This window comes from Scyliorhinus torazame, chromosome 3, assembly GCF_047496885.1.
Source record: "Scyliorhinus torazame isolate Kashiwa2021f chromosome 3, sScyTor2.1, whole genome shotgun sequence".
NCBI lineage: Eukaryota > Metazoa > Chordata > Chondrichthyes > Carcharhiniformes > Scyliorhinidae > Scyliorhinus > Scyliorhinus torazame.
This window is the reverse complement of record NC_092709.1, coordinates 198,181,983-198,206,307: the sequence shown is the minus strand read 5'-3', so window position 1 is coordinate 198,206,307 and position 24,325 is coordinate 198,181,983. Positions and strand designations below refer to the sequence as shown.

The following is a 24,325-nucleotide window of genomic DNA, read 5'->3' as shown; positions in this document are numbered from 1 at the left end:
TCACTCCAAGAATAGGTCAGAACCTGGGAATTCTTTGTCACGTAACTCACCTCCTGATTCCCCAAAGCCTATCCATCATCTACAAGGCACAGGTCCGATGTGTGATGGAATACTCTCCACTTGCCTCGATGAGTGCAGCTTCAATGAAGCTCGACAGGATAAAACAGCCCGCTTGATTGGCACCCTATCTACCACCTTCAACATTCACTCCCTTCACCACCGAGGCACAGTTGCAGCAGTGTGTCAACTACAAGAAACCCTACAGCAACTCACCAAGGCTCCTTCGACAGCACCTTCCAAACCCTCAACATCTACGACCTAGAAGGCGAGGGCAGGAGATGCATGGGAACACCACCAACTGAAAATTCCCCTCCAAGTCACACATCATCCTGACTTGGAACCATATCACGCGGTTCATTCACTGTTAACAGGTCAAAATCCTGGAATACCCTTCCGAAGAGCACTGTGGGTGTTCCACAACACATGGACTACAGAGGTTCAAGAAGATGGCACAAGGCAATTAGGGTTGGGTAATGAATGCTGGCCTAGCCAGTGACGTTCATATCCCGTAAACAAATAAAAATTGCTATGCTTTTTTAAGGAGAAGATTCTGCAATCACTGAACACACCTACATAAAACAGAAGCCTCCTGGCATTAATTAATTGTACTTTTAACAAAGACTCAAGAAGTGTTTTGACTGGTGCATCGGCCAAAGCCTGAGAATTAATTATTGATTTTCAGCAGAGTTGCTCCTTAACCAGTAGGCATCATAATAAGCAGCAAATGGGGAGATAATTGCCGTCTAAACTGGCAACTTTTACCACTTAGAAGGACAAGGGCAGGAACACAAGGAAACGTACCTCCAAATTCTCGTCCATCTGTCACATCATACTGACTCGGATATATATCAGTTGCTTCATTGTCACCAAAATCCTGGAATTCCCTTTCTAACAACTGTGGGTGTACAGGGGAGGCAGTGGTGTAGTGGTATTGTCACTAGGCTAGCAATTCAGAGACCCGGAGTAAAATAATGACCATGAAACCACTGCCGATTGTCACAAAATCAACTGATTCGCTAATGTCCTTTGGGGAAGGAAATCTGCCGTCCTGGCCGACATGTGACTTCAGACTCACAGCAAAGTGGTTGGCTCTTAAACGCCCATTGAAGTGGCCTATGAAGTCACTCAGTTCAAGGACAATTAGGGGAAGGCAATAAATGCTGGCCCAGCCTAAAAAGAAATATTCACCACAGGGACTGCAAAAGTTTTTTAAAAATAAATTTAGATTACCCAATTATTTTTTTCAATTAAGGGGCAATTTAAAGTGGCCAATCCACCTACTCTGCACATTTTTGGGTTGTGGGGGCGAAACCCACGCAGACACGGGGAGAATGTGCAAACTCCACACAGTCAGTGACACAGAGCCGGGATCAAACCTGGGACCTCAGCACCGTGAAGCAGCTGTGCTAACCACAAGGCCACCGTGCTGCCCACAGGGACTTCGAAAGTTGAAGGTGGCAACTCACCACCACCTTCTCAGTGCTGATTACGAATGAGCAATAAATGCCATCAACACCCAGATCACATAAATGCATACAAAAAATACACAATATCATAATTTATGCATCTGCAAAATGAAAGCCTATACTTGAAATTATATTCAATTTTATACTCCCCATTATTTACTGACTCTGTTCCTTCCATCTCATCATTATTTTAAATTGTTTCTGAGATACTTCCGGCACAGACACAATGGGTTAGAATTGTCTCTTTCTGTGCCGTAACTTTTTTATGGATCAGGTACATTTTCTTTTTAACCCTATCCATCTTTTCTGGCATTATTGAGATTAAACTATGTAATTAATTTGATAAGTATTTACTTGAAGGAAGGTAGCTCAATATCAGACTATCAGGAACACATTTGTTACTGTCATCAACACCTGATAGATCATCGTGTTTTGCTAGAAGTATTGCAAATTACAGGAGACTAAAGGACAACAGATGAAAAATTTAATTTGCAGAATATATTTCATGGTTTCTCAAGATGGAAGGAAGCAGTGGGAGGGCAATTTTCTACTTTTGGCCCTACATGTAACTTCCTTTTTGCTGCTTTAGAAGAATCACCCCATTCCCCCATCCCCACTGCATCAATGACAAAATGTAATTTCCTCCACCAAAAGTGCTGTGGACTTAAGAGGGAGATCTCAATTTAGGAACAAATAATATCAAATTAGAGGCTTAGTATCTGAGCCCACACTCACTTGTAAGTGGATTGAAACTATATCAACTAATTTCACAAAGAACCCTTAAAAATTAAACAGGAGTGCTTCACCCATCATTCAGTGCTCAATTATAATCCAGATTCCAGAGTTCTAAGACAACCTTATTTAAACAATCAAACACTGAATAAGAACATAAGAATTAGGAATAGGCAATTCAGCCCCTCGAGCTTCCTTCGCCATTAAATAAATGTTGACCTTACCCGCTGCTTTGGCTGATTAAGTGATGACACGACAACTGTATTACAGATGGCTAAGGCAAGAAAGAAGTCCACAATGTGTGTGTATTCCTGGGAGAGCCCTTTTTCTATCCCAATCAACAGGTCCAGTGGCTGAGATGTTATTTGTTCTAATTTCCTTAGAAGCTGAGAGTCCGGTGCAACATCTCTCTCCTGCAAATCAGAACACATTATTTGGCCAAGGATTCTATTAAAACCACCAGTGTAGAGAGACTGAGGTGGCAGAAGTTAAGTTTTGCAGGGGATGTGGGGGTGTGGAAAGAGGGGGGGGGGGGGAAAAGAGAAATGTTGTTAACTTGTTTTACCTTGTAATTTTAATGATGACTTTACCTAAACATTTAGGCTATTTACTTTATTTCCGAAGGAAAGGCCTTTCACAGAGCATTCAGCCATTGAAGGGCTAGTTTATTACTCCTAATATCTTTACTTTTTTTCTAAAATTCTCAGTTCTACTCTTTCATCGTCTCAATATCAATACTTGTAAAGTGCCTAACTCACTATCAAACATTTCCATTGATTCAGTCTTCTAGGACAGAGGATCCCACATCTCAGAACCCTTTTTATCATCAGTGGTCCAGATATTTTGTCATATTGATACAAAACTGTCAGCATTTGCCATTGAAACTGACGCAACCACTGAAGTTTTAAAATGTGATTCAACACTTCTTCAGGACACACTGTTGAGATCACCCCAAACTTTAATTAAAATTGATTTATGTTTTACCTTGCATCTAAATGAAATCATAATTTACACAATTACAAAACAATTCAATTAAAAATAAGGGATAGTAAGTGCATATAACTTCCTGGTTTGTAGTGTGTAAATATTTCAGTGTGGTTGACTGCTGATTTGCTTGCTGACATCATTGCTGCTGCACACCAATCCATCCCTTGAAATGATGACATATTTTAAATTGCCATTGAGAAAGGGGAACAGCATGCCACTGAGCTCTTTAGATCATTGTGGGCAGCTTTCTTCAACTTCAGTGTGATTGTGGTTGCTTTGTCGCTAACTGGAAAATCTTACCCATCAATTTTAAATTAAGTATTTTCTAATTTTAAGTGTCATGTTCTGATTTTCCCTACAAGAGGAAACACTTCCCTCTATTATCCTATTATTCTTTAATACTACAAGAATCTCAGAAAATTGCTCCCTTGCCTCTTGGAGATCCAGTCCATTTGTTTTGTGATGAATATAGAAATTGTTATATATTATATTTCATATTTGTGGCAGTAATGTTATTAAAAGCCCTGGTTTAAAATACATACAGGCAGAATGTCTACTAAAGCTGTGATTAAAGATTCGTAAAAGGTGAGGTAATGATTGTGTTTAACCGTTTACTTGTTTACAGAGATGGCAAATAGGATATTGTTTTGATTGCTAGAGATTCCCTGGAGAGGAGATAATTTATGAGGGATTGTATTTACTCCTAGCTAAGCAGGTAATGGGACAGCTTAGTGGGGTACAGATGGTGTAATTAATGGGAGGAGCCAGTCTGTGGTATGCAGTTTGTGTCTTTACCAAACTTTAGAAAATGTATTTAGCTGAGGAATCTGGAACAAGAGTGAGAAATGACAAGTGAGAAGCTTTACTAATTATAGCGGGCATACTCACAATTGAACTGCTGAATGCCACATCACAGGAGTGTTTAATGTTTACATGTTCATCTTCATGTGCATTTTCCTTCCTCAGAGTTGAGCGATTAGCAGTTAAACAATTCAGTGAGCCATGGCTCCCCATTACAGGTCGGGATCTGCAGCTGTTCGGATGGTGCGACTTACAAACGAATTCCACAGAAGGATTAGATAAATCTTCAGAAATAAAATCCTGATAGAACTCCAGCCTTTTTGCTGAGGGATGGCAAAAAAACAAATATCAAGATGAATATAAAGAGGTGTACTGGAATGACTCGAGCATTCCAGCATGCTCTTCACACAAATCACAATAATTCAACAAAGATCAGCATCCAATGCTGAACATTCTGTTCCTTTAGGCAGGGTCCTGGGCTGGATTCTCCCAAAATGAGACTATGTCCCCACGCCGGCGTAAAAACGGTGGCGTTTTACTCCCAAAATTCGTATAAAAATATTGAACTAATTCAATGCCCTGCAGGGGGCGAGCAGGGACCCGGAGTAAATCTCGCAGCTTTAGCTGCAGATACGGGCCCCCAGCCGCGGGGCGTACCCCGCGGTCACGCTGATTTTCGGGTCCCGGAGAATCGCCTGACCGGCGCCGGGCCTGATTATGGCGTGAAAGTGGATTCTCCGCCCCCGTGCCGGCCGCGATTTCGGCGCGAGGCTGCGGGGAATCCAGCCCCCTATTTAAAGACTTTCAAGGGGCATGATGCACAAAACTCTTTTGAAGTCTTTCTTCAGTACAAGTGTACGTAAAATGACTTTTCCAACACATATAGCTAACTAAATAAGTAGCATTGAGGTTCAGGAGCATTCAAAATAAAATGAATGAATTGGTTGCGCAGATAGAATGTAAAGGGGTATGATATAGTGGAATTACGAAGGCATGGCTCCAGAACTAAACATTGAGGGTGATTCAGTTTTTAGGAAGGACAGACAGAAGGAAAAGGTGGTGGAGTTGCATTGTTGATTAAATAAGATATTGATGAACTTCCGGTGGCGACCATGGAGGAGTAGGTCGCACATTCGATAGCTCCCACCCGGAACGGACTTTCGGACCTTTTTCCCCGACTTTTCTCGGACTTTAGGGAATAGATCGGTGCAGTGGACAATATTAAGAAGGATTCCCCCTCCGATGTATGGCTAATTGGACTAGAAGTGGCCTTGTGAAAAGACAGCCCGGATAGAGTGAAGCAGTCGGAGCTGGGACCGCGGCGCAGCATGGCAGAGGGTCAGGACCAGGGAGCGGTGGCTCAGTGGTCTAAGTAGCAGCAGATGAAGTTCTTTAAGGACTGTTTCGCTGAGCTGAAAAAGGAAACGCTGGACCCGATCAAGGTTGCGATCGATCAAATGGTATTGAGTCAGGCGGCCCAAGGGAAAGCAATACAAGAAATTGAGCTGAAGCTATCTAGCCAGGAGGATTAGCTAACCGTGCTGGAGCACAAGGTGGAGGTGTTGGATGAGCACCACAAGAGAATGCAGGAGATGCTGGAGGACCTGGAGAACAGGTCCAGGAGGCAGAACTTCAGGATTGCTGGTCTCCCCGAAGGAATTGAGGAGTCGAATGTGGCGAACATGCTGGAGACGCTGATGGGGGCCAGGGCGTTTTCTCGGCCCCTGGAGTGGATGGAGCGCATCGAGCCCTCGCAAGGAAGCCTAAGGCGAATGACCCGCCGAGGGCCATGGTGGTGCGTTTCCACCGTTTTTCGGACAAAGAACTCGTCTTGCGGTGGGCCAAGAAGGAGTGGAGCAGAAAATGGGAGAACAGCGAGGTGCGCATCTATCAGGACCTGGGAGCGGAGCTGGCCAAAAGACGTGCTGAGTTTAACCGGGTGAAGGCGATCCTCTTCAAGAAGGGGGTGAAATTCGGGATGCTGTATCCAGCGCGGTTGTAGGTCACACACGAAGATCGGCATTTTTACTTTGAGGCACCGGACGATGTATGGTCATTTATTAAAGAAAAGTTGGAAGCGTCTTAAAGGACACTTAAGTCTCGAAGAAGTTATGTGACGGCGGTTTGTAATCTGTGTAATTTTTGTATCGGTTCAAATAAGATTGTATGTAGTTCTGGGCTGGGGTGGTGGTTTGAGGGTGCTTTGTTTTTTCAGAGATTTGTTGCGGAGGGGGGAGGGGCCCCATGTTGGTGCTATTCTGTGGGAGGTTGGGTCTCGTTTCAAGCGATTGTTTCTTCATTGGTTTATGTTAATTTCTTTTACTTGAGGTTGTTTACTTACTGGGGAATGCAATGTTGTTAAATGGTTTATTCAGGTTGGGAGAGGGTTTTGAACAATAGCCTCCCCCCCCCCCCCCCCCCCCCCCACCACCCTCGTCCAGGCTGATTACGTGGAATGTGAGAGGTTTGAATGGGCCGGTCAAAAAGGCTCATGTTTTCATGCATTTAAAGGGACTGAAAGCAGACGTAGAAATGCTTCAGGAGACACATCTAAAGATTATTGACCAAACGAGATTGAGAAAGGGGTGGGTTGGTCAGGTGTATCACTCTGGGCAGGACTGAAAGACCAGGGGGGGTAGCAGTATTGATCAGCAAGCAGGTGGCGTTTGAGGCTGGAACAACTGTGGCAGATAAGGGGGGTAGATATATAATGGTGAGTGGGAAGTTGGAGGGTGTACGGGTGGTGCTTGTGAACGTATATGCGCCGAACTGGGACAATGTGGGATTTATGAGACGGGTGTTAGGCAAGATCCCGGACCTGGAGTCTCACGGCCTGATCATGGGGGATGGGGGAGGGGAGACTTTAACACGGTCATTGATTCCGATCTGGACCGGTCAAAATCCAGGACTGGGAGGAGGCCTGCCGTGGCGAAGGAGTTGAGGGGTTTCAGGAGCAGATGGGGGGGGGTAGACCCGTGGAGATTTGAGCAGCCGAGGGCGAAGGAGTTTTCGTTTTTTTCTCATGTCCATAAAGTTTACTACTGCATTGATTTTTTTTGTTCTGAGCAGGGCGCTATTTCCGAAGGTGGGGGGGCAGAATACTCAGCAATTGCAGTCTCTGATCATGCCCCGCATTGGGTGGATTTACTGTTGAGTGAGGAGAGAGGACAGCGCCTGCTGTGGAGACTGGATGTGGGGTTGTTAGCGGATGAAGCGGTCTGACAAATGATACGGGTGAGGTATCAGCAGCGATGGTTTGGGAGGCTCTGAAGGCAGTTGTAAGAGAAGAACTAATTTTGATTTGGTCCCATGGAGAAAAGGTGGAACGAGCAGAGAAAGAGAGATTAGTGGAGGAGATACGTCGAGCAGATGGGAGATATGCGGAGGCCCCGGACGCGGGGCTCCTGAGGGAGTATCGGAAACTACACGCAAAGTTTGAGTTGTTGACCACGGGGAGGGCGGTGCAGCAGTTGAGGAGGGCAAGGGGGGCGATCTACGAATATGGGGAAAAGGCGAGCAGGATTCTAGCACACCAGCTTAGGAAGAGGGAAGCGGCCAGGGAGATTGGGAGAGTAAGGAATAGAGAGGGTAGCGTGGTCTTGGACCCAGGGGAGGTGAATGACGTTTTAAAAGAATTTTATAGCAAATTATATGAGTCGGAACCCCCGTCTGGTGTAGAAGGGATGAGGCAGTTCCTTGATCAGTTGAGGTTTCCGAGGGTGGAGGAGGACCGGGCTGAGGGGCTGGGGGGCCCGAATGAGGTAGAGGAAATTGTTAAAGGACTGGAGGGCATGCTGTCGGGCAAGGCTCCGGGGCCAGACGGTTACCCGGTAGAATTTTATAAGAAGTTCTCAGAGGTGTTGTGTCCACTGCTGATGAGGACCTTTAAAGAGGCTAAAGAGAGGGGGATCCTCCCCCCAATGATGTCGCTGGCCTCGATTTCACTCATTCTTAAACGAGAGAAGGACCCGGAGCAATGTGGGTCAGATCTTGCTTTTGAATGTAGATGACAAGCTGCTGGCTAAGACTTTGGCCACTAGGATAGAGGACTGTGTCCCGGGGGTGATAGGGGAGGACCAAACCGGATTTATTAAGGGCAGACAGCTCAATGCTAACGGTTGGAGGCTTTTGAACGTAATTATCATGCCCTCAGAAGGAGTGGAGGCGGTGGTTGCGATGGACGCGGAGAAGGCTTTTGATCGGGTGGCGTGGGAGTATTTATGGGAGACGCTGGTAAGGTTTGGGATTGGTGAGGGCTTTATTGACTGGGTGCGGTTGCTCTACCAGGCGCTGGTAGCGAGCGTGTGAACGAACCGGCTGAGGTCGGGGTACTTTAAGCTACACCGAGGGACGAGGCAGGGGTGTCCCCTCTCCCCGTTGCTGTTCGCTCTGGCTTTAGAGCCGTTGGCCATGGCACTGAGAGCATCAAGGAAGAGTCAGGGGCTGGTTCGGGGGGGGGGGGGGGGGGGGGGGGGGGGGAGCTCCGGGTTTCGTTTTACGCGAACGATCTGCTCTTGTATATCTCGGACCCGGTGGAGGGGATGGGGGAGGTTATGCAGATCTTGGGGGAATTTGGTAGGTTTTTCGGGGTACAAATTGAACATGGGAAAAAGTGAATTGTTCGTGATCCAGGCAAGGGGGCAGGAGAGGAGACGGAAGGAGCTGCCGCTCAGGGTGTAGAGAGGGACTTTTGTTATCTGGGAATACAGGTGGCTTGGAAACGGGAGGCATTATACAGGCTCAACCTAACCTGGCTGGTGGAGCAAATGGAGGGGGACTTTAAAAGATCCGATATGCTCCCACTATCACTGGCGGGGAGGGTACAGACCGTGAAAATAACGGTCCTCCCCAGATTTTTGTTTGACGTCCAGTGCGTCCCCATCTTCATCCCTAAGACCTTTTTCAAGCAGGTGAACAAGATTATTTTGGGCTTTGTATGGGCGAATAAAACCCCGCGTGTGAAGAAAATGTTGTTGGAGCGCAGTCGGGGGAGGGTGGGTTGGCGCTGCCAAACTTCTACAACTACTACTGGGCGGCAAATATAACGATGATTAGGAAGTGGGTGGTGGGGGAGGGGTCGACATGGGAGTGGATGGAGGCGGCGTCATGCAAAGGCACCAGTTTGGGAGCACTGGTAACGGCACCTCTGCCGTTCTCGCCACTAGCCCGGTGGTGGTGGCGGCATTGAGGATCTGGGGTCAATGGAGGAGGTATGAGGGTGGAGGGTGCGTCGGTCTGAACTCCAATTTGCAATAACCACAGGTTCGCGCCGGGCAGGATAGATGGCGGGTTCCGGAGCTGGCAGAGAGCAGGAATTAGACGGATGGGAGATCTATTCATAGACGGGAGTTTTCCCAGTCTGAAGGCGCTGGAGGACAAGTTCAAGTTGCTGCCGGGGAATGGTTTCAGATATCTGCAAGTGCGCGACATTCTGAGGAAACAGGTGTTGACTTTCCCGTTGATCCCGCCACAGGGGATACAGGACGGAGTAGTGTCCGGTACCTGGGGAGGGGAGGGGAAAGTGTCGGATATCTATCAGGAGTTGTTGGAGGCGGAGGAGACCCTGGTGGAGGAACAGAAGGGCAAGTGGGAGGAGGAGCTAGGTGGGGAGTTAGAGGCGGGTCTGTGGGCAGATGCCCTAAGCAGGGTTAATTCATCCTCATCATGTGCCAGACTAAGTCTAATACAGTTTAAAGTGGTACACCGGGCACACATGACGGCGGCGAGGATGAACAAGTTTTTCGGGGTAGAAAATAGATGTGCGAGGTGTGCGGGAAGCCCAGCAAACCATGTCCACATGTTTTGGGCATGCCCGAAGCTTGGAGGATTCTGGCAGGGGTTTGCCAAGGTAAGTCCAAGGTACGCGGGTGGTGCCGAGTCCAGAGGTCGTGATCTTTGGAGTCAGAAGACCCGGGAGTTCAGGGAGTGAAAGAGGCCGATATTTTGGCCATTGCCTCCCTGGTAGCCCGGAGACGGATCCTTTTAATGTGGAGGGACTCGAAGCCCCCAAGTGTGGAGACTTGGGTCAGTGACATGGCTGGGTTTCTCAAGCTGGAGAAAATAAAGTTTGTCTTGAGGGGGTCAATGCTGGGGTTCTGTTGGAGGTGGCAGCCGTTCGTCGACTTTCTCAGGGAAAATTAAAATGTCAGCAGAAGCAGCATTCGGAAGGGGGGGGGGGGGGGCGGGCAGGTAGGTGCAATATGGTTATGGGATGTACAGAAGGGGTTGGGTGGGAAATGTCTAGCTTACCATGTTGATGTTTATGTTATTATTTTGTTTGTTATTGTTATAAAAATTTTGCAAATACTTCAATAGAAATATTTTTTTAAAAATAAGGTATTGATCCAATAGTGAGGAACGATAGGACCTGATAGCCTGCACCCTAGGGTATTAAAGGAGGTGGCAGCAGAGATAGTGGATACATTGGTTATATTTCAAAATTCCCTGGATTCTGGAAAGGTCCCATTGGATTGGAAACACGCTAATGTGATGCCCCTATTTAAAAAGGGAGAGGGGCAAAAAGTAAGAAACTACCGACCGGTTAGCTTGATATCTGTGGTGGAGAAGTTGCTGGAAACAATCATTAAGGAGATGACTGAACATTTAGAAAGACAAAGCTCAATCCACAATTGTCAGCATGGTTTTATGAAGGGCAAGTCATACTTGACAAACTTGCTCGAGTTCTTTGAGGACGTAGCCAGCAATGTGGATAATGGGGAACCTGTGGATGTGGTATATCTAGACTTCCAATAGGTTTTTGACAAGGTGTTGCATAAAAGATTGATCCAGAAGGTGAGATTGCAGGTCATAAGAATAGAAAAGCAGAATATTTTTTTTAAATAGATGTTCAAAAAGACTTGTACAAGGAAAGTAGAAAGATAGCAGACAGGTATAATTAGAAAGGGAAATGGCACATTGATTTTTATAGCAAGAGGATTCCTGCTACGACTGTAGAGGGCTTTGGTGATACCACATTGGGAATACTCTGCGCAGGTACAGCAAAGATTCACTCAATTTGTCCCTGGGTTGAGGAGGTTGTCCTATGCTGAGAGGCTGAGTAAATTGAACCTATATTCTCTGGAATTTAGAAGAATGAGAGGTAATTTAATTCAAACATACAATATTACAATATTCTAAAAGGGTAGACGCTGAAATATTCTTGATCGGGCAGATACGGAGAGACTCTTTCAAACAATTTGGTCAGGGTATCTAATTCACCAGGGCACAGTTTCAGGATAAGGGGCTGTGAATTTTGGAGAGGAGAAGAAATTACTTCACTGAAAGGGTTGTGAATCTTTACAATTGTCTATCCCAGGGAATTGTGGATACTCCAGGATTGAATAGATTTAAGGTTAAGATGCACAGATTTTTGGTCTCTCAGGGAATTAAGAAATATGAAGAGTGGGCAGGAAAGTGGAGTTGAAGCCCAAGATAAGCCATGATTAAATTGAAAGGCAGAACAGGCTTGATAGGCCATTTGATCTATTCCTGCTCATATTTCTAAAGTTGTGAAAGATGCTGTATGAATGCACGGCTTTTTTATTTCAAGCGCAGTCCAATTCGACAGCGATCAGTTGTCATCTGGCCGTGTGCAAGCCTTGATTGGGAGTTTTAGGAAGCCATTAAAATGATTGAGAATCTGGGGTGAAATTCTCCGTTATCGGCGGAAGGTCCGCCGATCGGCGCAAAAAACGGCGCAAATCCCACTTGCGTCACATCATAAAAATGGGACGATAGTCTCCGGCCCGAAATGGGCTAGCAGCGACGTAACGGGATCCGCGCTTGCGCAGTGGTTCACGCCGTGCAGCGTCATACGCGCTGCACGGCGTGACGGCACATTAGGCCGCGCAGCTCCCCCCCCACCCGACCGGAACACCCGACCGCAACACCCGACTGGATGGCTGGCCCCGAGGTTCGAGTCACGCGATGTGGAGGCGCTCCTGGACGCGGTGGAGCAGAGGAGGGACGCCCTGTATCCCGGGCACGGCCGCAGAGTTGCCCCACGCCACAGCCGGCGTCTGTGGAGGGAAGTGGCAGAGGCCGTCACCGCTGTGGCCCTGACACCACGGACAGGCACCCAGTGCCACAAGAAGGTGAACGACCTCGTCAGAGCAGGCAGGGTGAGCCTCCCCCATATCCCCCCCCTCCCCCATATCCCCCCCCCTCCCCCATATATCCCCCTCCCCCATATATCCCCCTCCCCCATATATCCCCCTCCCCCATACCCCATATCCCCCCTCCCCCATATCCCCAAGTGAATCCAGCCCTAACCTTAACCTCTGCAATGCACGCGCAACCGATGGCGTGCATTCATATACCTGCCTAACACTGTTGCCTTTTACCCCTGCCACCCCCGCCCCCCCCCCACAGGAGAAGCGCGCACACAACAATAGGGAGCATGTGAGGACTGGAGGAGGGCCCGCTGATGAGAGGCCACTGACCGTACACGAGGAAAGGGCCCTGGAACTGGCTGGCGGACCTGAGGACCGGGAGGTTGCTGATGCAGAGGTCGGGGGCCCACCAGCAAGTGAGCCACCGACAGCCCGTCCCCATATCCCCCCTCCCCCGTATCACCTGATCACTGCCTGATGTCGAACCATGCATGCTTCATTGTGTATCGCAGGACCAAACGTCCAGGCACCCATCCCCGCAGAAGCACACCGCCCGCAGGATGCCCCTCGGAGACCACGGGAGACGGAGAGACCCGGACCCTCCAGCATGCGACACCCGCAGGATGCCCCTCGGAGACCACGGGAGACGGAGAGACCCGGACCCTCCAGCATGCGACGCCCGCAGGATGCCCCTCGGAGACCACGGGAGACGGAGAGACCCGGACCCTCCAGCATGCGACGCCCGCAGGATGCCCCTCGCACACCACGGGAGACGGAGAGACCTGGAGCAACAGGGAGACGACACCCCCGTCACGTGCGGGAGCGACCACCCAGCGATGAGGGGGGCAGCCACAGGCCCCCGTCACATCCGAGCCAGGACACCACTACCCAGGACACCCCTACCCGGGCCCGACACCCCTACCCGGGACACCCCTACCCGGGACAGCCCTACCCGGGACAGCCCTACCCGGGACAGCCCTACCCGGGACAGCCCTACCCGGGACAGCCCTACCCGGGACAGCCCTACCCGGGACAGCCCTACCCGGGACAGCCCTACCCGGGACAGCCCTACCCGGGACAGCACTACCCGGGACAGCACTACCCGGGACAGCACTACCCGGGAAGACGAAATACCGGACAGGGACTCAGAGTGGATGGGTGGAGACGAACCCCCACCCCAAAGTGCCATGGAGTCAGAGTGGGACGAAGAGCACGACACAACGCCACTGCTGTCACCAACACCCTCCACCATCGCAGAAACACTCACCACGGTTGGGCACTTTAGTGATGAGGCGTCTGGTACACTCACTGGTGCGCACAACACCCGGTACAGCAGGTGGAGGTAGGAGCAGCAGAGGGACCGGGCGGTCGGAGGGCAGCCCAGGCCAAGCGAACATCTGCCGCCCAGATGGATCCCGGGTTCCTGCAGTTACCACACCCACACATAGATCCGATGCAACCACCGACCCGGAGACGAGCGAAGAGGGTGACGGGCGGCTTGCGGCGGCTGCGGTCGCAGGTGGAGGAGTCCACCCGCGTCCAGGAGCTGGGAGTGGTCCCGGTCATGTGTGCCACCCAGGCTGACACCGCACGGGTGGCGTCCGCGGTGGAGGCAATGGTTGCGACGGTGTCAGACATGGGGAACGGTTTGCGAGGCCTGGGGCCTTCCGTGCAGGCGGCGTCTGTGGCCCAGGAAATGGCTGCCCTCTCACAGGAGGCCATGAGCCAGTGCCAGCGCCAGATGGCAGAGGCGCTCAACGCCATAGCCCAGTCTCTGCAGGCCATGGCCCAGTCTCAGCAGGCCATCGCTGAGGGCATCGGCACCAGTGGCCATGTGCGAGCCGGCGTCGCACTGTCACAGACAGGGTTGGCCAACACCCTGGGCTCCATGGCTGCAAACCTGCAGACCCCTGTCGATACCAGCACGGGCCTCCAGGACTGGCAGCGCCAGATGTCGGGGGGGGCGTCGGATGGCCAGTTCGTTCGCATCCCCCACCCATGTAGAGGCCTGGGGGCCATCGGGCACCCCGAGGGAGGAGGAGGTGGTGTGGTCCGTCCCGGCTCCCTCTGTAGGGGAGGTCCCGGTACACCGCGACACCTCGGACTCCCCCCCCCTTCCATCCCAGGTGCATCGGGTGGGCAACGGGCAGGACAGGCTGGCAGCTCGCCATCCCAGTCGCTCGGGCCGCAGCCTGGCCCATCTAGGCCAGGACGCCCCAGGAAACGGCCGCCAAAGGGATCCAGTGTCAGAGGGCAGGAATCACAGGAGTCCACCTCCAGTTCTGCTGTACCGTCTGGGGAACCACGTAGACGTAGTCAAAGGGCCCGTAAGGCCAAACAATTAGACACTGAGTAAGTTGGCACGGGTGCAGGGCACAGATGAGTTTTAGGGGCTAGGGCACGTGCATGAACTCCTTTGGTTATTAAAGTCAATGTTACACCTACCGAAGCTGCCTTTGTGCTCTGTCCAAAGTGTGCGGGCGTGTCATGTACGTTGAGCGCAAGTGTGTGTGTGAGGGGTGGTCTTACCTCAGCCCCAGGTGAGTCTGCCCCCTTCCCCCTGGGCCGCCATCAACATCCCCCGTGCAGAGGACGGGACCGTGCGCTGCAGTGTCACAGCCGCATGCAGGGATGGTCCGGGTGGATGGTGGTACTGTGGCCATGGGTCAGACATAGTCCAACGATGTAGAGCCAGGAGCTCATCGCAGGGCGGGTTGTCATCATCCTCCATGGCCTGCGATAGACACGCGTCCACCCGCAACTGTGTGAGCCCGGCCCGTTGTGCCGCCGGTGGATCGGCAATGGGGGGGGGGGGGGGGATGCATGCGGGTGGGGTGGGTGGGGTTGGGGAGGGGGGGTGAGGGTGCTGGGTGGGTGGATGGGTGGGGGGTGTGGGTGGTCGGCTGTTGCCATGGTGTGCGGTCTGTGGCCATACTACCCGATTCCCACGCCCATCTAGTCAGTGAAGCGGGCGGCTATCAGTCTGTCCCGTGCCCGCTGGGCCAGCCGGTAACGGTGGACAGCCACCCGCCTGTGTCTACCCCGTCTGCCCTGACCATTGCCCCCATCCCCCTCATCTGGGGAGGACTGGGCCTCTTCCTGCTGCTCCTCCACTCCGCCCTCCTCTGCCTGCGGCACATCGCCCCTCTGCTGGGCTATGTTGTGCAGGACGCAGCACACCACAACGATGCGGCCGACCCTATCTGACCGATACTGGAGGGCGCCCCCAGAGAGGTCCAGGCACCTGAAACGCATCTTCAGCACGCCAAAGCACCTCTCGATCACTCCCCTTGTCGCTACATGGCATCATTGTAGCGGTTCTCCGCCTCATTGCGTGGCCTCCGTATAGGCGTCATCAGCCACGATCGCAATGGGTAGCCCCTGTCGCCCAGCAACCAGCCCCTCAGCCGGGGATGGCGTCCCTCGTACATGCCGGGGATGGATGACCGCGACAACACGAATGAGTCGTGTACACTGCCTGGGTGACGGGCGCAGACGTGCAGGATCATCATGCGGTGGTCGCAGACCACCTGTACGTTCATCGAATAGGTCCCCTTCCTATTAGTGAACACGGCCCTGTTATCTGCAGGTGGCCGCACGGCGACGTGCATCCCATCGATCGCGCCCTGGACCATGGGGAACCCGGCCACGGCAGAGAAGCCCACGGCCCGGGCACCTTGGCTGGCCCGGTCCACGGGGAAGCGGATGTAGCGGTGCGCCATGGCATAAAGGGCATCTGTCACTGCCCGGATGCACCGGTGCACCGATGTCTGCGATATGCCGGACAGGTCCCCACTCGGTGCCTGGAATGAACCCGTTGCATAAAATTTCAGGGCCACCGTAACCTTGACGGACACGGGGAGAGGGTGTCCCCCGCCAGTGCCACGCGGTGACAGGTGTGCCAGCAGGTGGCAGATGTGTGCCACGGTTTCCCGGCTCATCCGGAGTCTCCTCCTGCATTCCCGGTCCGTGAGGTCCTGGTATGACTGCCAGGGCCGGTACACACGGGGCGCCCTCGGGTGCCTCCGTTGCCATGGGGCCGCGACGTCCTCCTCCCCCTCCTCGTCCTGTCGGTCAGGTGTCCCTCCAGCCTGGGCGGCTGCCGCCTGCCCCTCTGCGGCAGCCTGCGCCGCCTCTCTGGCACGCTCCTCCTCCTCCTCCTCCTCATCCAGGGCAACATAGACATGAGCGGCTGCCACCACGGCGGCCAACATCGCTGGATGATCTGAAAACATGACGGCCTGGTTGGGGGGTGGAGGGGAACGACGACATGTCATCATTGCCCATATCCCCTCCTCCCCCCAGCCAGGTGGCATGGACCGCATGGGTCCAACTGTTGGAGGCTGGCACCTGGCCAGGTGGACCAACTCATTTGCCCTCCCATCACCCTCCTCAGCACGGACCCCCTCCCCAACCTCCACCCCAGCACGGACCCCCCCCTCCCCAACCTCCACCCCAGCACAGACCCCCCCCCCAACCCCCAACCTCCACCCCAGCACGGACCCCCTCCCCAACCTCCACCCCAGCACGGACCCTCCCCAACCCCCAAGCTCCACCCCAGCACGGACCCCCTCCCAACCTCCACCCCGGCACGGACCCCCCCCAACCCCCAACCTCCACCCCAGCACGGACCCCCCCCAACCCCCAACCTCCACCCCAGCACGGACCCCCCCGCCAACCTCCACCCCAGCACGGACCCCCCCCAACCCCCAACCTCCACCCCAGCACGGTCCCCCTCCCCAACCTCCACCCCGGCACGGACCCCCCCCCCACCCCCAACCTCCACCCCAGCACGGACCCCCCCAACCCCCAACCTCCACCCCAGCATGGACCCTCCACCCCAGCACGGACCCCCCCCCCAACCCCCAACCCCCACCCCGGCACGGACCCCCCCCAACCCCCAACCTCCACCCCAGCACGGACCCCCTCCCGAACCTCCACCCCAGCACGGACCCCCCCACCCCAACCCCTCCACCCCAGCACGGACCCCCCCCTCCCCAACCTCCACCCCAGCACGGACCCCCCCCCAACCCCCAACCTCCACCCCAGCACGGACCCCCCCCAACCTCCACCCCAGCACGGACCCCCTCCCCAACCTCCACCCCATCACGGACCCCCCCCAACCCCCACCTCCACCCCAGCACGGACCCTCCCCCAACCCAGCACGGACCCCCTCCCCAACCCTCCACCCCAGCACGGACCCCCCCAACCCCCAACCTCCACCCCAGCACGGACCCCCTCCCCAACCTCCACCCCAGCACGGACCCCCCCCCAACCCCCAACCTCCACCCCAGCATGGACAACCCTCCCCAACCTCCACCCCAGCACGGACCCTCCCCAACCCCCAACCTCCACCCCGGCACGGACCCCCCCCCAACCCCCAACCTCCACCCCGGCACGGACCCCCTCCCGGCACTCCCCCGGAGCCCAGCCTACTCTAACCACCCCCCCCCCCCCGCCGCGCACACACACACAAGCCGAGACACACCTCTCCTCACGCAATCAGTCTGCGGCCACGCCATTTCCTGCCCAGAGCCAACCCCCCAGGCCGTCACTCACCTCCTCGCTGGTCGGTGTGAGCCTGGAGCACCGGGTCACGCCCATGAAAAGGAGGTTTGATTCACGTCGACTTGAACGGTCATCACGTCGACGGGACTTCGGCCCATCCGGGAGGGAGAATATCGGCAGGCCGAAAATCGGCTGCCTTGCGCAGACCCGTGACATTCTCCGCGGCAGCGGCGCCATTAACGCCCCGCCGACTTTTCTCCCTTCGGAGACTTCGGCGGGGGCGGGGGCGGGATTCAAGGCGGCCAACGGCCATTCTCCGACCCTCTGGGGGGTCGGAGAATGACGCCCCTGATCCTGGTCCCAAGTGCAGATCTAGCAAAAGCCACTGGATAGCTTTCAGGGAAGTCAAAATTATTTTCTACTTCCTAACCCAGGGTACTGATACCAACAACAGCACTCGTACAGACCCATGGATGGAATCTTACTGCCTTACTTTTTAGTTCTGGATTCTGAGGTTCAGCCATCCATGTAATCTTCCCAGAGAAAGCCAATTAACAGACCATCTCCAGGAGCCCCAACCAAATAAGGATAGTGGGTAGGCTGCTGAGGATTGAAAGCCAATGGGAGTACCCAACTGCCCCATTGAAAGAAATGGGCTCTGCCGCTGTAGGCAAGGGATTGGGAGTAACTTCAAGATGAGAGCCGCCTCGGTAAACTTATAAAAAGTAAAAATAAAGCGTGGCCTTATATGGACAGCATTCATTGTGGAACGTGGACTTCTGGCACCACAGTCCTCAGGTGGGATGGGGGACTCAAAGCAGGCTTCGCTAATCCTCCACCCATCTGCTGGGCTTTGACTTCAGCAGGAGGGCACATCATCAGGAAGGTCCTAGCAGCATGACCTATCTACATCCAAATGGAAACTTAATTGTCAGTATGTGCTTAGCATTAGCTTCCACTGGCTCCAGTCTCACCATGCCTCAGGAAAGATTGCTCGGTATACAACCTTAAGCTCACCTTTCAAAAACTCCCCTGCTTGCACCTCTAAAGCCTTGCAGCTGACGAGATATGCTCATGATGAAATAAGCCACCATAGGCTTGAGAAAAAACCTAGAACCTTCTTTGTCAGTACATCTATCACTTACTAAGTAATCTCAGACGATAAGGTAGCACATGTGAATATTTAAGGGCCTTTAAAGTCTGGCAAATTATCATGATTTCTGCAAATGAAAGCCAGAGGTCATAAACAAGATAGAAACATACCATTTTCTTTGTGGAAATACTCAACCCCAGCAATGTTGCACCTGCAGAAAACCATTTTGTTTTCAGTGAGTGTTCCAGTTTTATCCGAGAAGAGATATTCAATCTGTCCCAGGTCTTCAGTGATGTTCAAAGCCCGGCATTGTATGGTTGAATCTGTATTTTCATCATACAAGTCAATGTCACTCTGAAGGAGGAGTATTTGGCCTAGCTTGACAATTTCAATGGACACATACAAGGAAATTGGAATCAACACCTGAGAAGTAAATAATTAAGATGGTATAAACAAAAGTAGCATTTGCACTGAACCAGGTTGCTTAGGATATATTCTAGTTTAAACAGATATTTTTAATGTTATCATATTATCACAATGTTAGTTATTTGTAAAATTGCAAAACTGACAATAAATATTCCATTTAACATTAAACATTTTAAAAAATCTTTCTCTTAGAACATGTGCGTTTTGCATCAATTTCTATTTAAAGGTTGGTCAGCCAGCTACCTGTAGGATTTTCCTCCTCTCTCTTGTGGGGATGTGCCTTCCACGCCACACAATTTGTATCAGATGCTGATGCAGTTGTGAATCATTTGCTTTTAAGTAGCAAACGAGGTATTGATCAGAGACTGGCTTGCTTTTAGAAAGCTTTGCCAACATTAGAAGGACATTCTTAGAGAATGGTTACAGAACAAAAGGAGGCTAATTCAGCCAATTGGCCCCCTGCAAAAGCAACTCAGCTAGTCCCACATCCCCACCAGATTGCCCAGCATTTGGGCCACACAGTCCGTGAGGTTCCCACCTTCGATCTCCTCCGGCAGGCCCACAACCCGTGCAGGTTTTGGCGCCTCAATCGGTTTTCCTGGGCGTCGATTTTCCCCTTCAGACCCCTGTGTCGTGACCAGCCTTGCTACCTCTTTTTCTAGGGCGACGATCTGGTCGCCCTGGTCTGTTGCAGCCTTGTCCAGCTCTTTGATGGTGTTTTCCTGACCTTCCAGTCACCTCTCCACCTTGTCTAGGGCCACCTGCATGGTCGCCAGAGCTCCCGTGATCGCATCCCTGACTGCAGCTTGAATGTCGGGTTTTGTCTCCTCCCCGTGTTCTCTCAGTTCCCTTGAGAGAACGTTCCTCCACCCATCCCCTGGCGTGAGGAACTCCTTGTGTGGCGGGTTGATCCTTCCCATTCTGGCGAGGCCGGAGTTTCGTCGCCTCATGCGTCAGCCGGCTCAGCCATTTGTTTCTCCTGGCATTTTCCACTCCTAGTTTCCAGGCGGCCTCTGGAGTGGCTGTTGTTTGGCATTTTCCCTTCGTGTTGCTGCTGGTTGAGGTGTGGGGATGTTTTATCCTTTGTACTAGTGGGCTATTTCAGGTGAAAAGAGCCTATTTTCAGATTTGTGGGAGGAGAGCCACCTGATGCGCGACTTGTCAGCACATCCCCGTCAACGGACGTCCATATCTTTCCTGAAGTGTAATACATTGAACTGTGCACAAAACTCCAGTCAAAGCTGAACCAGTGTTTTCTACAGGTTTATCATAACTTTCTCTCTGCTGTACTCTCTGCCCTAAGTTTTATTAATAATTTTCTCAACCTTTCATGTTACCTTCAATGATTTGTGTGCATATACACCCAAGTCCCTCTGCTTCCACATTTCGTTTAGAATTGTACCTTTTATTTATATTGCTTTCGCCTTACTTCTACCAAAATGAATCACTTTACATGCTTCTGCATCAAATTTCATCTGTCACATTCCATCTATTTGGCCTATTCCACCAGACTGCCCTTGCCCAATTGAAGTTTATGACTATGCGCCTCACAGGTCACAATACTTGCAGGTATTGTGTCATATAAAACCCATTTGGTTCACGAATGGAAAACTGCCGTCCTTAGTCTGGCCTACATGTGACTCCAGATCCACAGCAATGTGATTGACTCTAGATCCACAGCAACGTGATTGACTCTAGAGCCACAGCAATGTGATTGACTCTCAAGTGTCCTCTGAAATGGAGGGCAGTTAGAGACGGGGCAACAACTGCTGGCCCAGCCAGCGACGCTTACATCCCATTAAATGGATTAAAAAATAGGCAAAATTTGAAATTGTGTCCTTTACACTCAAGTCTTGATCATTAATACTAGACAGAAAAGCAAAGGTCCTAACACCGACACCTGGAAAACCAATATATACCTTGCATTAGTCCAAGAAACAACCATTCACCAGAGAGAGAGGAGATGGTGGTGTAATAGTAATATCTCTGGACAGGTAATCCAGAGGCCCAGGTTAATGCTCTGGAGGACACAGGTTCAAATCTCACCATGGCAACTGGTGCAATTTAAATTCAATTAATCAAAAATCGGAAATCAAAACCGAAGGCCTATATTTTTGCCACTACGAAGAATCTCTCCATCTTGCTGAAGATCCTGGAAATGGCCGAATTTTCTAACTCTTGTACCCGAACCAGGCATTTCTCGTCTCCACAGGGCCAGGACTTGAGTTGGAGTGGGGTTCTAACATCCATTGTTTGCGGAGGCAAAAAAATCAGCAGCTGCCTCCATTGACTTCCAATTTTTGAATCCTAGCTGCGTGAATCTCAAAGGTGCGCAGAGTAGGCCAGGTAAGAGGACGTCTGAACTTGATAGATTCTTTGGATAGCCAGGGTATTCCATTAGAGAGGTATGGCACCCCTTTGTATAGGATCTTAGGACACACTGGGAGTGATAAAGCACCCTTGGGGAGAGGTAAGGCACTCTTTGGAATTGCTAGAATTAATTATAATAGACATTTTACAGAATTATGAGAACTGTCTAGCTGTCCAGTAAGTGTCAAGGCTGTAGTGCGAGTGTCAAGGCCGTAGTGAGAGTGTCAAGGCCGTAGTGCGAGTGTCAAGGCCGTATAGCGTGTGCCAAGGCCGTATAGCGTGTGCCAAGGCCGTATAGCGTGTGCCAAGGCCGTATAGCGTGTGCCAAGGCCGTATTGCGTGTGCCAAGGCCGTATTGCGTGTGCCAAGGCCGTATTGCGTGTGCCAAGGCCGTATTGCGTGTGCCAAGGCCGTATTGCGTGTGCCAAGGCCGTATTGCGTGTGCCAAAGCCGTATTGCGTGTGCCAAGGCCGTATTGCGTGCCAAGGCCGTAGTGAGAGTGCCAAGGCCGTAGTGCGAGTGTCAAGACCGTAGTGCGAATGTCAAGACCGTAGTGCGAATGTCAAGACCGTAGTGCGAGTGTCAAGGCCGTGGTGCGAGTGCAAAGGCTGTAGTACGAGTGCAAAGGCTGTAGTGCGAGTGCAAAGGCTGTAGTGCGAGTGCAAAGGCTGTAGTGCGAGTGCAAAGGCTGTAGTGCGAGTGCAAAGGCTGTAGTGCGAGTGCATAGGCTGTAGTGCGAGTGCATAGGCTGTAGTGCGAGTGCATAGGCTGTAGTGCGAGTGCATAGGCTGTAGTGCGAGTGCATAGGCTGTAGTGCGAGTGCATAGGCTGTAGTGCGAGTGCATAGGCTGTAGTGCGAGTGCATAGGCTGTAGTGCGAGTGCATAGGCTGTAGTGCGAGTGCATAGGCTGTAGTGCGAGTGCATAGGCTGTAGTGCGAGTGTGAAGGCTGTAGTGTGAGTGTAAAGGTTGTAGTGCGAGTGTAAAGACTGTAGTGCAAGTGTAAAGGCTGTAGTGCGAGTGGAATGGCTGTAGTGCGACTGTAATGGCTGTAGTGCGAGTGTAATGGCTGTAGTGCGAGAGTAAAGACTGCAGTGAGTGTGCCCAGGAACACTAGACGAGTTGGCATGGAGGGCAAAGTTTGGTACATGGGAGGCATAGGTTGGCACGAGTTGCAACTAAGTTGGTATGGGCATGTGAGGGCAATGGGCTAGAGGGGCATTGATTGGCATGGATGGAGCTTAGGGAGTGTGTGTGGGGTGATGGGGAATGAGCAGCAAGGCCTGGAGGGGTGTTGTTCAAGTTATTTTTTTAAAACAGTGCTGGGACAAAGAGGCAGGCACTGCACCCTGCCTGCCTCTGCACCCAACAGCCTACACAATCGTTCCAAGGCTGCCTGCCCTGACTCCTACTTTAAATCACTTCACACATCCCCCCCAACGCCCGAACAAAAATCCAAGGTATGTGCAGACATCTCGAAAGGTCTAAATGGAAATTTCCTGGCTCTACGCACCTAACTGTGGGACATAATCTGGGCCCAAGCCTCAAGGTGGTGATCATGAAACTGTCATCGACTATCATAAAAAAACATCCAGTTCGCTGATGGCCTTTCTGCTGTCCTTACCCGATCTGTCAAAAACATGACTCCAGGTCTACAGTAATGTGGGGCGTGATCTAACCAAATAGGAACAGAGTCCCGTAACAGGTGCATTAGCCGGGTGCCACCAGGCGCTCAAAGGGGCAAGAAACACCATGCTATCTATCGGGACTCTGGTTCTATTCGGGGTCTCATCAGGGAACGCCCCGACAAGGCTAAATTTAACCCAGCTTCCTGCTTCCAGAACTCCTCAGTGCAGGAGGAGATCAGGACCCCATTTAAATTGACGTCCCGATCTCGAGTCCCAATCACTGATAGGGGGTTCTCGGCACAGCCCTGTACACGCGCCCCCCCCCCCATTCACCCGTGTAGGGCACCCCTGGCCTGACCCTCGTTGCAAAAAAAATGCCAGCCTGGCAGTGCCCCTACCAGTGCCACCTGGGCACCACAATGGCCGAGGTCACGTTAGATCTCGGGAGGCATGGTGAGCGGGTACATCCCGGAAGAACGATCTCCCAGCATCTACTGGTCTTTCGGGCGCAACGCAAGCGGTAGATCGCACCTGTAGTTTATTTTTATCTGCCCTCTAAAATGGCCTACCAAGCCATTGAGTTGAAGGGAAATTAGGGGTGGTAAATAAATGCTGGGCTTCCCAGCGCCGCCCATATCCCATGAAAGAATAAATTAAAAGAAAAATCCATGATGCGACTGTCTCTTTTATTCCCTGGGCTCTAATTCTGCCGACAAGCCTGTCATGTGACACTTTATCGATGTCTTTTGGAAGACCCTCTACACCAAATCAACTGTATTCATAAAACTTATTTAAAGTGCTTTTGTGTCAGTTCTGAGAGTGACTCAGTTGGCTGCAGCAGTGAGTAGCTGTCCCAAACACAACCAGGAAAGTCTCAGGTTTAGCATCAAGTTCGCAATGAGTTAGTTGTTCTCAGTCAAGGCAGTGGTAATGGCAGTACAATAAAAAGCCAAAAACAATCAGTATTCAGCACTGTTTTGTTCCTTATTCAGAATTTGCCAATGTTGCACCGAAATAAACTCCAGACGAAAAGAGAAAGTCCTCGGTTCCTCACCATTAACAATACTCACCTTGATAAAACTAAAAGTACAAAGATTTATAATTAAACTATTAGTTTAAGAAATGCCTTGCTTGGATATTTTTC

The 24,325-nt window shown here is 51.7% G+C and overlaps 1 protein-coding gene across 1 annotated transcript in view; it reads right to left on the bottom strand.

Moving 5' to 3' along the window:
- Positions 1-24,325, bottom strand: part of atp10d (ATPase phospholipid transporting 10D) — a 375,226-nt gene that overhangs the window by 141,284 nt on the left and 209,617 nt on the right. The window contains 3 exon segments of the mRNA XM_072496710.1: positions 2,483-2,671; positions 4,134-4,369; positions 18,929-19,181. Of these exon segments, the coding sequence (XP_072352811.1) occupies positions 2,483-2,671; positions 4,134-4,369; positions 18,929-19,181 (678 nt within the window).